The following is a 14,245-nucleotide window of genomic DNA, read 5'->3' as shown; positions in this document are numbered from 1 at the left end:
CTTATGGTGTGTGGGGAAATCACGTGTTTTGGTGTAGGGGCGTTAACTTAGCGACGATTTTAGCGCCGTAACTAGAATAAAGTTGTAAGAGATGAGCGGAAAATCGTCAAAACCTGTTACAGTGTCCTCCAAGTCTGGTAATGGCAGTTCATCGAGGGCCACCGCTGTCAGTTACTTGTCACGCCAGGCTAAGGCGAAGAAAGTGGTGAACTTGGAAGAGGAATTGAAGCACAGACAAGTCATCACTCCAGAAGATATTCGATCACTCACATCCGCCACTAAGGGTATAGCAACAGAAATTTACTACGACATTTTATATTAATTTATATTAGATTATCTGTGTCCACGAGAAGCTAACATCTATGGAATTGAGTTTACAAAATTCAGGGTACGTGATATGTCTACACAGACAGTCTTATTTGAGGTAGAGAAGGATGACAATGATGCTGGAGTGGTGCCCAACCCAGCAGATCCCACTGCCGGCAGATATATACGTTACAAGTTCCCAGCTGCCTTTCTTGAACTGACAACTGTTGGAGCATCGTGAGTCATGTGATATGGTTCAATGTGGTTGTCATGTAGACAGTGTTCTTAGACTGTTGTGTATCTAATTACTGGTAGTTAGTCCCAATTATATTTCTCCCTGGCCATCAAATAGGAAGCTGTTTCTTGTGATGGGTGTAACTTATGACACTTTATCAATCACACAACACAACTAAAAATACTTGATATCAACACGAAGATGTCACCACTGAACCAGGTCTTCAGGTTTATTGATGACACATTGACAGACTGAATCAATAGAATATCACACAACTTTGCTTCTTCTTTTTTCTTTCTGTCTGTTTCTGTGGAATTTAGAGGGTGGTACATTACCATGATACTTGTGTCACTGTGCAATTATTAAACTTTGATGATGCTACAACGTTATTTTCTGTTGAATTGAAAAGCCTCCTCATTGGGATTCATTCTCAACAAGCTTTTTTTTATTTTTCCCTATTGTCATATCATGTAATAGCTATGCTCAAATTCATGATGCTACAGCTACACAAAGATACCAGTTTGCAATAACTACATACAGTGGAACCTCTCTTAAAGAACTCCCTGAATTAAGGAAACCTCTGTACTAAGGACCAAAAAGTCCAATTCCATACATTTTTACCTCTAAAAGAGGAAAATCTCTATATTACAACCAAAAATTTCTGGTCCTAAAATGTCTGTTATAGAGAGGTTCCACTGTATCTTGTTTGTTGAAATAAGTCAAATAACAGGTTATGAATTTTCAACAAGTCATGAATTTTTGTTCACATTTTGTTTACCAATTATAGGATGCAGTTTGTGGTAGGTGATAAACCAGTCAAAAACTTCAAGATGATAGAGCGACACTACTTTAGAAACAAATTACTTAAGGACTTTGAGTTTGACTTTCCCTTCTGTATGCCGAACAGCACCAATAACTGTGAACACATCTACGATATGCCGGAACTATCGGCAGAAGAAAGTGAGGGTTTATACCTGGTCTTATTCTAGTAGAAATCATTATGTATTTTTCTTGTTTAGAAGTTGAGCTAGTTAGTCATCCTTACGAAACAAAATCAGATAGTTTTTACTTTGTGGAAGGAAAACTGATTATGCACAACAGAGCAGACTATGCATACAGCACAGACAAGTTTTAGATTCATCCAACTACTTCGAAATGTATATTATTTAAATATTTGAATTATTTTATCTTTCTAAAACATACGTACAGTTAAATCATGGATCCAAGGCATAATCATAATAGCAAGTTCACATATATAATTTTACAAATCAATCTATGGTAAATGTTTTGTTGAGTTATAATGGCAGTCGAGGTAAATGTGGCTTGCTGTTAGTCCCTGATACCATAGTATTTGAGGCTGCGGTCCATCCCCACGGAGGCCAAGAAAGAAGCATTCTGACCAAACTTAACCCCAGTCACTACACCTGAGTGATCTGAGTATGTGTAAATGAAGTACTTCATAAAACCAATACACTTGAGTTATCGTTTACCTGTTAGTGTTTTTAGCAAGGTCCACTGTTTACATAAATACACTCTGAAATGGTACAAAAAGTAACACGAATATAAATATTCAGAATTACAAATAATTACCGGACATCCGAGCCACCAACTGCAAGATAAGTTCCCGACTGATCAAATGTTATGGTATTGACCTGGACAGGAAGTGACATCACAGCTGATGGAATGCCAATTGACACATGATTTATTAAAGCATCTATGACATGTACAAAATGCTTCCTTGTAGTTTACACTGCTCCCACACCCAACAGGTAATGATGTAAAACATTACAAAACTTCTGTCAAAATATGTACTGTTTTGTGTACGAGTGGAACGCAAACCAATGGTGTTAAATAACACACAACTAATTACTTAGATCAGTGCATTGTCAACTTTTCTGCAAGTCTGGAAATCCTGTTATACCTTCAAGATTCCTTATCCCTAATATGGACTAACTCAAGGAACATGTGGCCAGTGAATTTTACATCATGCTGTGACAGATATGCAAGCAATAACGTTTTGTATGAAACAACCACACATTTCTGGAAATGTCAACATGACCAAGTACCTGAAGCATTTGTGTATGTACATGTTCACCAATCTGTGAACGTGTGTTGGCAAACCAGTTATGTTTACTGAACATCATTGCAAAACACAGAGTTCCCTCCCTTGTCAAGAAAAATATTGTGACAGTCTGACAGATCTTTATTATGACACTTGGCCTCAATTTTCATGCCTGAATAGGCTTAGGTCCAACCCTTGTACTTGTTCAAAATAAAGTTCACCCTGCAAAGTTAAATCCCTTATAGTACCCTGGGCTGCTGGTCAAGGCAAACAATTACCCTATAGAACACACTTACCTCATATCCCTCTTCTAAATTGATTGTGCGGAAGTTTTTCAACTTGCGCAGATCCCATAGCTTGACTGTAGAGTCATCAGCTGATGTTGCCAGGTAGTAACTAAGGTAACACAAGCAGGTGAGACCTCAACAAATTAGAAAACCATTAAGATCATAAGACCTTCAAACATCTCAGTACACCAGCACTATTGAACAACTTGCATGCGTAATAATACAGCACAAGGTTGGCAGACAAATGTTGAAATAGAATCTTGCACTAATCAAACGCCTACTAAGGCCAAATTACACACTTGGCATCCTTGGTGTTGTCTAACAATTTGTCTTATTTAAAGCAACTAATGACATTTATATGATTCAAATGAGATTTGGATTAAATGGCAATGAAATTTGGTCCAGACTGGGTCCATTTGTATCAATTTCAACAAACAGAGCTAACAAATGATTAAGGTCACCAAATAAGGGCAATTAAGTTAATGAACAGCCAGACAAGTTGTTACAACACTTTACATGATCCACTTGAGAAATACCATGTTTGGTAAGGCTCAGGTGTGTTGTTCATGAGGAATGTGATGCTTCATTGCTCACCCGTTCTCAGAGAAAGCAATGCTTGTAATCTTTCCCGAGTGTCCAGGGAAGTTCGCTACATTAGTGCGTTCCTTCAAGTCCCAAATCTTAACAATGCTGTAAAAATATATCATTATTATCATGAACCAATTGAACCAGTTAATCAGTACTGTACCTGTCAGTGGAGCCTGTGCCAAAAATCAGTCCATCAGGGTGGAACTGTGTACATGTGAATGCTGCAACAGTAAAAATTGAAAATTATGTACTGTACATTATGAATGCCTAGGAATTTAAAGCTAGGTTCAGATGGTAAAATAAAAACACTGAACTGTAAACCTACCACTGGATTAACACACCAGAGAGCTAGACATATACACTAGTCATAAGCCAATCACTACACCTCTCAATTTGAAAGTACTTTGTTTAGTCTACATGTACGAGTTGCATTCTATTAGGTCATAGCCAGATTTGATACAAATACAAAAGGTAGACAAGCACAAAACACAACTTTATTAAATGAAGTCATTGTACACAACGTCTGAAACCCAATGTACTACAGTATACATATACAATAATTCTCTGAATGATGTTTAAGCACAGAGAAGCTCCACTATTCCATAGAACTTGGGACCATCCTGAAGTGTCCTTATTACAGAGGTGTCTAAGGGTCTAAATTGTATATATGCATATACAACAGCACATACTCTGATTATCAAGGTGTCCACATTTAGGACACCGGGTTACATTCATTCAGTGAAGCTAGTGGTGGTGTATGCATTCATTATAGTACACTAACTTGCACTAGACGTGGCTTTACTGATAACCCTGCCAGTTCTGAAGTCTGAAAATGCCCAGTACTAACAACACAATGACAACAACATAAGTAGACAACACATTTAAGGCCACACCCACCTGATCTGCTGAGGCACTGAGGATATAGTCACCTAGACAACAACAAAGTAATCTACTAACAGTTACTGGAGCATAAAGCACAATACAATTGGCTGTAAAATAGCACTATCATTAATTTGAATAACTTTGAAACAACAAAAAAAAACTAGTTTTATTTACAATGTTGTGAAGAGAATTCTCACTACACACAAACACATGGCCAAGGCATGTTTTGACTGTGAAAAGTATATGTGGTATCTCAGTACTGTAGTGATTGTATCACAGAACATCAAACGAAAGATGGTATTAGTTTAAATCATCATTGATACCACACGACACATTGTTGAATTTTTTATCATGCGGCAATCAGAAAAAAATCTTGGAAAGTGCATGGTAATTCCAGCAAGAATTTACTAGAAACATACAAAATGATAAACTCATTAAATCTTCTGTTGTGTACATATACACTATACAGCATGAAAATATGAAAGTAAGTATGAGATTACGGATTACGATTCATTCACTGTACATAGTTACAACCGTGGACACCATATACAATTGTATGGAGCTAGTGTAGCAGTTGTAGTGGTTTCTGTAACTTGCAGCGGGGCCGTTCACACATGTAATAGGTTGTGTCAGTTCACGAAGACTGAAGGAAACACTTCAGTGGAGCAACAGAAATATTCTTGTATGCAGCAAGGATATTTGTAAATACTGGCATCATAGATTATGACCATAGAATAAGACAACAAAAATCTAATCTGGCCATATTATCCACTTCGCAAAATTACTGAGGGAATTTTAATTTTACAGTTGTGACACCAAACCATAAAATTAAACACCAGTAAAAAAAAAAAAAAAAAAACAATTATAGAAAAATTACTAACAGAATTTTAAAGTGGTTACACCAACCATAAAATTAAATTCCATGTAAAATTTTCATGCTATACAGTGAGCCTCTGACAAGCAGTGCTCACATGCATACAAACACACATGCATGTACACACCCACAAATACATACCAGTAGCATGTAAACTGATGCCTGATACAGGACCATCATGTGCCTGTAGTCAAAAGAAGCACTTGAGATGAACAAAACTTCTAATAGGTGCCCACCTTGATGATCTGTTTGGAAGCACTAGTTGATATGGTCCACATTCTGATGGTGGCATCTGGTGATGCTGTTATGGCAACATCCTACAGAACACACAACAAAACCTGTCAAAGTAGTCACCTATATAAAAAACAAGCTTTTCACAAATAGATTTCATAGATTAGCACTACCCAAATGGAAAGACATTTCAAAATCAATGTAATGAGAGAAACAATTATACAAAAGTGTATGTGATTGCTTTGTCCAAGCTGCTTTTACACCATTCGCAAATTTCATGCAATGTAAATTCCATGTACACAGACGACCTTAAATGATATGCCACTAGTTTAAGTGAAGCATCTACAGATTAGCTTGAAGACAATAAAGTAGCAACCACACTTTTAACAATGACTCATGCAGTAGATGGCACATGGCTAAAGTTGGCATCATATCACTAAACTATAGTTGAAACTTGTATACCAATCAAAATAGCTATGTTTTTAAATGTCACAAAAAAGGAGGAAATACCCGTATAACAGGAATGATTCGCAGAAGAAAACATTCACAAATTTGCAATTTTAGGTGCATTCACGAACGCTTTCTTGCAAAATTATTCCTACAATTAAAAAACTTTTTTCACGGATCAGTTGATGCAGTATTCATATAACGAGTGCATAAGTGGGTAGCTACTCACCTTGCTACTCACTAAACTGCTATACATGCGTGACAGTATAGCCAGTGAGATGCAAGACTATGTGATTCGAACAGATATGCAAACTTCTGTGAGAGTTAAAAAATCATCGCCACTAAATGGAGCATGCAGTCCAGCGATTCACTGTGCCAGAATGGCGTGTCTAAGCCTCGGTTTTAGTGCCGCCCCCAGGCATGCCTATCATCCACATTCGTTATCGTGAATGCTTACTTCTCCAGCGAAGCAGCGATCATGCATGACTACTAGTATGCGTAATATGTAACATGTCAGAGTCAAGCCATATAGTTGAGCGTTCCCTATCCATGGAAAAAAATTAGTCCATTGTAGGTACATGCCCAATTATAAAATTACTCTATGCAATAAATCGCAAATGCTTTCTCGCGGATGAGGAAATAGTAGATTATTCGCGAATGATTTCTTCCGCGAACCATTCCTGTTATACGGTATTCTGTGTAATCATGTGGTATCTCAGTACTGCAATGATTGTATCATAGCAAGTCAAACGAAAGATGGTATTAATTTTAGATCATCATTGATACCACACACACACACTATCATATCAAGTGTTATTACAAACTCTTGGATTATTTTTACCCTCATGAACTAATAACAAGGGGTGTAATTTTAGACATTACCAATTCATATTCATCAGCCTCTCCCCACTCTACATAAGTAAAGCACATTAACTCACCTCCCTAGGATGATAAATAACTGAGGTAACCTTTTTGGTATGACCCTTCAAAGTAGCTATGATCTGTTCTGAGTCCTTATGGAACACCACAGCATTCTTATCAGCTCCACCTACAAGTGAGGGTTGTGTAGAACGTGTATACAGTATGGTGTGTACATGTTCACACAACCATTTGGCACACAACCATTCAGCACAGTATTGATAAAATACAAGTGCATGAAATTAGGGCTGGAAAAAACATTGAATTTTGACTGTAAACAAACGAAGCCTCGAACATTGTTTATACTACATTCATATCCCACCTAAAATACGGACAACCAGAAATTTGTTGTATATGGTAAAAAATCTGAAAAGATAAGTGACCATAATCTACAACAGGACTTCAAATATAAGCGGCTACTTTGCCTCAATAAGGTTGGCAAAATATATAAATACAAGCTTCATCCTAAACCCACAAAAGTTTCTATCTTCAGGATTTCAAATCATTCGTACACATCTTCAATAGTAGCATTTTTTAGACCACAAAGCCTGTACCTGTTACGGCACGCGCTGAATCAGCAGACAGGTCGAGGGCCAGTATTCCCGGGATACTAGCACTGTGTAGTCCAGGATGAGAGGCCAGCTGTTGAAAGTCACTGATCTGTTCTGATGATGTCAATCCTTCGGGTGCTCTCTTTCCTCTCTACAATGAAAGGAAAAGAATACCCTAATACAAGACACACCAATGCATTGTTGGCTGGCATAACTCATAAGGTAGAAGTACCTAGCTTTGGAATTATACAATACATTGTGTAAAGTGAATAATTTGGTGTTTTGAAAAAGATCTGTGACCATTATTTGATAACAGTATATAAAGTAAAATTGAAGTAGAGCCAAATATCTACAAATCATTGCAGAAGAGGTTTGGCACAAAGTAAGCGCTATCAAAAACTAATTTGTGTTAATAGAATTTTTAAATTGCTAAAAGCAATGTCTAAAACTAAATTGGTGATTGCAAGGCTCTCTGGAGATTTTTAAAATCCATCTTCTCTTCCTTGGCAAATAGTTGTCCCCTGTTTCATATTGAGAGCTGTGATAAAGTTTTCAATTGACAATGATGTGTCCAGGTTTAGAACAGTGGTGGCTACAAGAGATAGGGTTGGGTCCCTAAATTTGTATGTCAGAGGTGAATCTGTAATGGTTGGTGAGTGGTAGTGGTGGCTATTATATTTGAGTGACCAACCACTGCAGGCACATCCCTGAATTGATCATGTATGTTAAAGCCAAACTTTTGGGGTTGAATGGTATTGATCACAATCACACTGCTGGATTAAACAGAGAAAAAGATTTCGATTGGGATGCATATTATAGCAATACCGGTTCTCTGTATAAACTGTATGGCACATGTGAACAAGTCAGACCTCCTCTGCAATCACTGTATGGTGATCCACTCCATTAGTACTTTTTAAAGAAGCCATGGGGCTCCAGACTAACACAGTACAAGGTGTCCCGAGTGCTTTATTACGTAAGAGACCATTTTCCATAGTGCACAAGTGCATTTGGTGCTTTAACTGGTTTAACATATGAATCCAGAGTTGCAGCAATTATGGAGATGTGACTGAGGTATAATGACAATTACAGTGAAACCTGTCTAATCAGGTAACTGCATAAAGAGGTCACCTGTCTAAACTGGCCATTATATAAATCCCCACATGTGCCAACCGAGTACAAAGTGACCAGCCACCTCCTTAAAGAGGTCAGAAAATTTTGTTCCTATGATGACCAGAATAGACTGTAATAAAGAACTTGGTATGTGTGCTCATGAAATTGGCCTGAGGTGTGGCAGCAGAGAGTCAAAGGTATCAACATTGAACTATCTGAAAAAGCTATATAGTCCGACCAGATGGACAGTTTAAACTGAGTCATACATGATTCCACTGTAGTTACAAACAATTGTAAGTATAGCTGATAGCAAATATTGTGAGAGTTCTTTTAGCAGGTAGTTGTGATCATGTCTCTGTGGGTTGCATGACATTCACGCAAAGCATTTCAAGGAAAATAAAGTACAGTTGGCAGAAAATAGAACACACATTGCAAAAAAATAAAGCACACTTCAATGCAAAACTAACAAAATTGCAAGAAAATACAGCACACCAATGGCATTTTTGCTGCATAGAAGTGGACAACTTTATACAACATAACACCTCGATTAAGAAATCAAATTATCCTTAAAGAATAGACCACCACAATGATTGGCAAACAAAATACAGGAGCAAAACTTATCCTCTAGGCAAAAAAGAGAGCAACCTTAGGAAAAAGTGTGTACTGAATTTGCCATTTAGTACCTTATCTCTCAAGAAACACACATTCTATACCATACAAAGAATTACCATACCCTTTTACGTTCAGCAGTCAACATGGCAGCCACGTCTTGTAGCTACAAACAACACACTATCATACACAACACACCACATACACATCACGTTACCTTCTTAGCAACCTCTTCTGGCAGCTCACCAGGTGGTGGCTGTGACAATCATGTGATATACACAGCATGATGCACAATTATTGTAACACTCACATGTTCCACTTCCATTGCCTCAACCGGCCGTTCCTTTAAGATCAAAACTAACATTACAAGGAGTCCTTACTGAGATGTCATTCCACTTACCACTGGCTGCTGGGGAGGGACATAACTTGCTGCTGCATGAGGCTTTAGTGTGGCCAGTGCTTGAATAAGATAAAAATACAGTGGAACAGTAGGGAACTATTAGTTCATGAATGTCCCAAACCTTCTCTAGCAGCTGTGACCTCCTTGGTCAGTCTTGCAATCACACGACATGCAGCATCATGTTGATAGAGGGCATGGGACAGTTCTGTGTGTGATATTATAACCAAAGTCAGATCTGAAAGCTTTATATGCTGTCCTATTAACCCATAGAGCTGGAGCACGATGCTTAGTCATACCTTGTCTTGACGTTTGTAGTTGTTGTCGAAGTGTAAATGTGTGCAGCATACAAGCATCCCATTCATCCTGTAGGAGCTTTAAAATGGCGGGAATGCTGGTTGCAGATGGAGGTCTGGGCTTCACAAGCGGGTTAACTATTTAGATATTGAAACATTACAGCTGACAATGCAATATTACCTTTGAGTGGAATCAGCTGATCCACGCTCAGCGCCTCTCCATTTAGAGGATCCACGCCATTATCTTCGATGTATTTTACGATTAAGCTTCTTTCAAACACATTTCCAGAAGGCGACACCACGGGATGCTCCGGGACTTCATTTGATACTAATACACATATTTCACACTTGATTCAAACATTTTATAAACTTACTTGCACAAAATAACGCCATGTTTGTGGCGCATGTACGATGGTGTCTTGCGCTTTAATAAGAATACACTGAAAGCGTTAAATAGAGTATGTCCCTAAGAGTTTTCTGATGATCTGTGGTGAAACGAATCATAGAACGAATACGGTTATGTCATAAGGCATGGTGTGTGGAGGACTTGTGACGAATTCAGTCATAAAGTTGGTCTTGTTGGTGCTGTACACACCGAATCTCAGATTCCTGTAGCTAGCTACACTGAATTAGCTAGTATCCTTTTTTTTTAAATCAAAGACAAGGGTACACAAAGAGCATGTAGCCTGCTAACGGGCTCCCCAAACAAGGTACATACACATGAAAAACAGGATAACAATTACAACAGATTAAAACATACAAAAATGCAGGATGACTATAGTCATAGTACAAAATTGTGATTCCTGGCATAAACGAAAAAAGAAAGGTGGTATGAAGGATTGATAGTAGAGGAATGTTAGATTTTGTGTGCACTGAATCTCAGATTCAGTATTGTTCTTCATCTACCATATAATTCTCAAATTATGCTTCTTGACCTGGCCTAGTGTCAAGTGGTAGCTACCAGACATGAGTACTGTACTAAAAATTAGGACCGATGTGCTAGACTGAATCATTGTAGACTGTCAAGTACTCAAATATCTTTTGGTATGCAGCTGTCAAGATGTGGAATTAGTGGCAGCACAGTGGAGTGAACTGCCAGAAGAGTTTCCGCCTCATCTAACTTTCCTGCTACAGCTTAGTATGCTTGAATTTTATGCTATTGAGTTATTATTATATGTATATATAGTGCATGTATGTGTGTCGTGTTTGTATAGCGTGTGCTCCAGTGCAGAAGAATGGCTAGTCCGAGCACTAGAGTTTAAACCAATAATCAAGCGTCTCATACCTGGGTATGCTTTCAGTTATAGTACATATACTGCTGACAAGTTTGCTGATATATGCTTTCCTGTGGTTTTGATGCTTTGCTTACACTTTTCCACCTGCTGTAAACTAATTTTCAGGTTTCAAAAGCCCTCCCTATATACCAATCAATTCATAGACACAGATCTATATTCAATGCAGGTGCTAGGAAGATGTACTGATGTACATGCCATTTAGTTAGGCAGCACAAAAGTAGTAACATAAAAGTTTCCTTCATCTACAGAGAGGACATGAGCCCTCTTGAAAGATTGAATATAACAGAGCAATTAAGTCTAATTCTGATAGAGGAATAAATATCTATGCATTACCATGTTCGAAAAGGAACTTGATTTATTGGAGGTTTCCATGTAACCTTATTAGTGCATGCCACAGTAGGCAATGCAAAACTGGAATTTGAGCTTATGCTATACTAGACTATAGTTTGCAGTGTATTATATAGTATAAATGTATTCGATATATGCAAAAAGTGTATTTTTGATACCCCTCCAAAATTTTTACTATGCATGTGCTAGCTAAAGACTGAGCGAGTACATGGAAAAGCTTCACACATATAGGTGCAATTGCATCTTAAGCACAGATGGGCAATGAAAAGGTGGAAATTAAAGAACTATATAGGATTTCACAACATGCAGGGAGGTAAAAATTATATTTCCCACTAAAAAGAGCCTCAAAACATGATCAAAATACTCTAATAGAACAGTCAACTATACTCTAATAGAACATTCCTTCCTAAACTATATAAGGAACAAAGACCAGTGTGTATCAGAGTTAAACCTCTTCTTCTTGACCTGCACACTGCTATATATCTCATCATATTGTCTCGGTGCCAACATCCCACTACTAGAATAATAATCCATCATAGTAACACGAAATTCCAAGCAGTGATCTATATGAAATCCCATGGAATGTACCCATGAAAATTGCAATTGCAGGGGTATAGTCTAGCTACAATGAAATTTGCATGAAATAAATTAATATAGCTATAGCTAGCTACCCATAAATTATTAAGTTTTCGTGGGTTCAGTTGTATGCATGCATAACCCATGAAAAACCTGTGAAGTCACACCCATCAAAATCCTGTGTTTTTCATGGGTGTGACTTCACGGGTTTTTCTTCATGAGTTGTGCATACAAAACCCATAAAAACTTACTAAGGCCACTAGCTATTTAATGATTTTCTAGTGCCCGTATGTATTTGTGCTACCGTGCATATGCGTATTTCTCCATTATTAAATATTTAACCATTATTTCTGATTAATAGCTGTGAGCATGTGCAATTCGGTTTTCAAGATTGCTGTACTCATACATTCAGTAACTACCTTGTGCATAGTAGCCAAAAGAATTGAATAATTTGCTGCAATTTACATTTGCAGATTTATAGTTGAAGTTGAACCTTGAGGTGAATAACTGTCACAGAGGATGACTATATAGCTACATAGTTACACCAGAATCTTGTGGTTGTTATTTTAAAGCATGCCTAAGTTAGCTAACTGCCAGTTATGCAGAGAGCTAGCTATGATGAAAGACTATGGGGATTGTGTAGGGATAATAGATAAACAGTAATGACCTACCTGCCTTCTACATCCATGCAGATGAAATACAGAAAATCACGAGTAATTATATCGATTGGCCTAATTCATGGGTAGCAGTTTATTTCATGCAGGTTATATATTCATTGTAGCTAGCCGTAGCTAAAAATTCTCCTGATGAAGTTCAGTTGAGTTACAATAATGGTTGTTAGTTTCTAATCTCCACAACCACATAAATGAATTTCGTACTATTGGTAGTTGAATGCAACCATTTAGCAACTTTTTGGGTTAGTGGCTCAGTAGAGCATGCAGACCAAGAAAGTTTCATTGTGTGAGCTACTAAATCTGGCATTGCATAGTTTTTCCCAGCAAATAAAGTAGAGTGGTAAAATTATTAATTTGTTTATACATCACATCAAAAGAACTGTAATACTAGTATATATGGCTACTGAAATTAAAGATTCTGATATCTAGTTAACACCCTGATGCATGTGGCTAGCTAAGGGTGATTGCTTTTTTCTTGGGGGGGGAGGGGGAGATTTTTGCTTACATTGTCATGATCATGGTTTATAAAAGGTTGCCCATACAGGAGTACCCGGATACTCAGTGCTCACCATCCACTGTTGTGTCTCAAGAGAGACATCATGTGACACATGACCGTAATCTATTTAGTCAGTCTGTGCCGATTGTTGCATTACCTCCTACTTTTGTGATAGTCAGTAACATGTAGCTATATTTCTTTGTTCTCAGACTATTATCATTCCAACCATTATATAACTGAACAACTCATCATATGCAGTAGCTAATTGCAAGCTAAGGTCAGTGCCATTGATTACCGAACATCACTGTGACATGTCACATCATCAGATAAATGTTTTATGACCATATCACTGGATGTTGTGATCACAAAAAGTTGTTCCAGTGAATATCTTGGACAAAACAACTTATAGCCTAGTTTAACTTTTCAGTTAGCCCAAGAACCGTCACAGTGGTCAGTTAAGTTAAAGCTAACATTTAAATTTGACAAGTGACACCAGTAGTACAGCATTTTATAAGGATAAAAAAGAACACGAACTCTAAGTAGTCGCGATCGCAGAACACTTGTGCCTTGCACTCTAATAACCGTGTGGCGTTAAATAGAGTATTTTGTCCCTTCACGATGTTGTCCCGGTTAGTCAAAGAACATCAAGATAAACAGTCCAGGTACAAAGATCAACAGGAAAAGAGACGAAAGGAAGCTCTTGCATCTGTGCAAAAGCTGACGCACACGATGGTGGATGGAATCAACCTGGGGGTGGAAACGGCGTATGAAAATCAACGTAAATTAGACCAGGAGTCAAAGAAGTTGTTATCACGGTCAACCAAGTACATGAAACAGACGTCACAATGGTTGTCATTGGTTGAAGGACTCCATAACACACTTAAGGGGTTGGGAGACTTGGAACAATGGGCTAAAGCCATTGAAGCTGACATGGGAGCTGTTTTAGAAACTTTAGAACGTGTACATAAGGATAGTGCATCAGAAACTTAATTGACATTATAATGCAATTACATGTGTGTGGTGGTACAAGAACAGCACTACTATATGCGGTATACCATGCACT

At 37.8% G+C, this 14,245-nt stretch overlaps 3 protein-coding genes across 3 annotated transcripts; 2 read left to right on the top strand and 1 right to left on the bottom strand.

Moving 5' to 3' along the window:
• Nucleotides 1–27: 27 nt before the first annotated feature.
• LOC136242940 (protein unc-119 homolog A-like) lies at nucleotides 28–1,743 on the top strand. Its single transcript, XM_066034443.1, has 4 exons — nucleotides 28–284; nucleotides 333–543; nucleotides 1,329–1,501; nucleotides 1,561–1,743. The coding sequence occupies exons 1-4, from the start codon at nucleotides 92–94 to the stop codon at nucleotides 1,674–1,676; spliced, it is 693 nt and encodes a 230-aa protein (XP_065890515.1). The 5' UTR covers nucleotides 28–91; the 3' UTR covers nucleotides 1,677–1,743.
• On the bottom strand, nucleotides 1,704–10,252 carry LOC136242899 (pre-mRNA-processing factor 19-like). The gene is made up of 20 exons (XM_066034398.1): nucleotides 10,168–10,252; nucleotides 9,975–10,121; nucleotides 9,797–9,931; nucleotides 9,622–9,705; nucleotides 9,501–9,559; nucleotides 9,411–9,443; nucleotides 9,318–9,356; nucleotides 9,225–9,266; nucleotides 7,385–7,532; nucleotides 6,851–6,960; nucleotides 5,471–5,551; nucleotides 5,376–5,418; nucleotides 4,376–4,407; nucleotides 4,260–4,320; nucleotides 3,639–3,699; nucleotides 3,485–3,580; nucleotides 2,900–2,999; nucleotides 2,132–2,193; nucleotides 2,032–2,075; nucleotides 1,704–1,974 (listed from the first exon to the last, which is right to left on the bottom strand). Exons 1-20 carry the CDS (start codon nucleotides 10,184–10,186, stop codon nucleotides 1,871–1,873), a joined length of 1,500 nt encoding a protein of 499 aa, XP_065890470.1. The 5' UTR covers nucleotides 10,187–10,252; the 3' UTR covers nucleotides 1,704–1,870.
• Nucleotides 10,253–13,800: 3,548 nt separating this feature from the next.
• Nucleotides 13,801–14,172, top strand: LOC136243402 (biogenesis of lysosome-related organelles complex 1 subunit 1-like). The gene has a single exon (XM_066034915.1). It carries the CDS (start codon nucleotides 13,801–13,803, stop codon nucleotides 14,170–14,172), a length of 372 nt encoding a protein of 123 aa, XP_065890987.1.
• Nucleotides 14,173–14,245: the final 73 nt, after the last annotated feature.

Source organism: Dysidea avara, chromosome 13 (genome assembly GCF_963678975.1).
Source record: "Dysidea avara chromosome 13, odDysAvar1.4, whole genome shotgun sequence".
NCBI classification, from domain to species: domain Eukaryota; kingdom Metazoa; phylum Porifera; class Demospongiae; order Dictyoceratida; family Dysideidae; genus Dysidea; species Dysidea avara.
This window is presented reverse-complemented; position numbering and strand designations above follow the sequence as displayed.

Excerpts from the sequence above, each read along its gene's own strand:
- LOC136243402 (XM_066034915.1), top strand. The coding sequence starts at position 13,801 with ATGTTGTCCCGGTTAGTCAAAGAACATCAAGATAAACAGTCCAGGTAC.
- LOC136242940 (XM_066034443.1), top strand. The coding sequence starts at position 92 with ATGAGCGGAAAATCGTCAAAACCTGTTACAGTGTCCTCCAAGTCTGGT. Across the intron at positions 285-332 it reads ACTCACATCCGCCACTAAGG|ATTATCTGTGTCCACGAGAA; the intron begins GTATAGCAACAG and ends AATTTATATTAG. Across the intron at positions 1,502-1,560 it reads GGAACTATCGGCAGAAGAAA|AAGTTGAGCTAGTTAGTCAT; the intron begins GTGAGGGTTTAT and ends TTTCTTGTTTAG.
- LOC136242899 (XM_066034398.1), bottom strand. Across the intron at positions 4,321-4,375 it reads TCAGTGCCTCAGCAGATCAG|TACTGGGCATTTTCAGACTT; the intron begins GTGGGTGTGGCC and ends TTGTGTTGTTAG. Across the intron at positions 2,194-2,899 it reads ATTTAGAAGAGGGATATGAG|GTCAATACCATAACATTTGA; the intron begins GTAAGTGTGTTC and ends CTTCCTGTCCAG.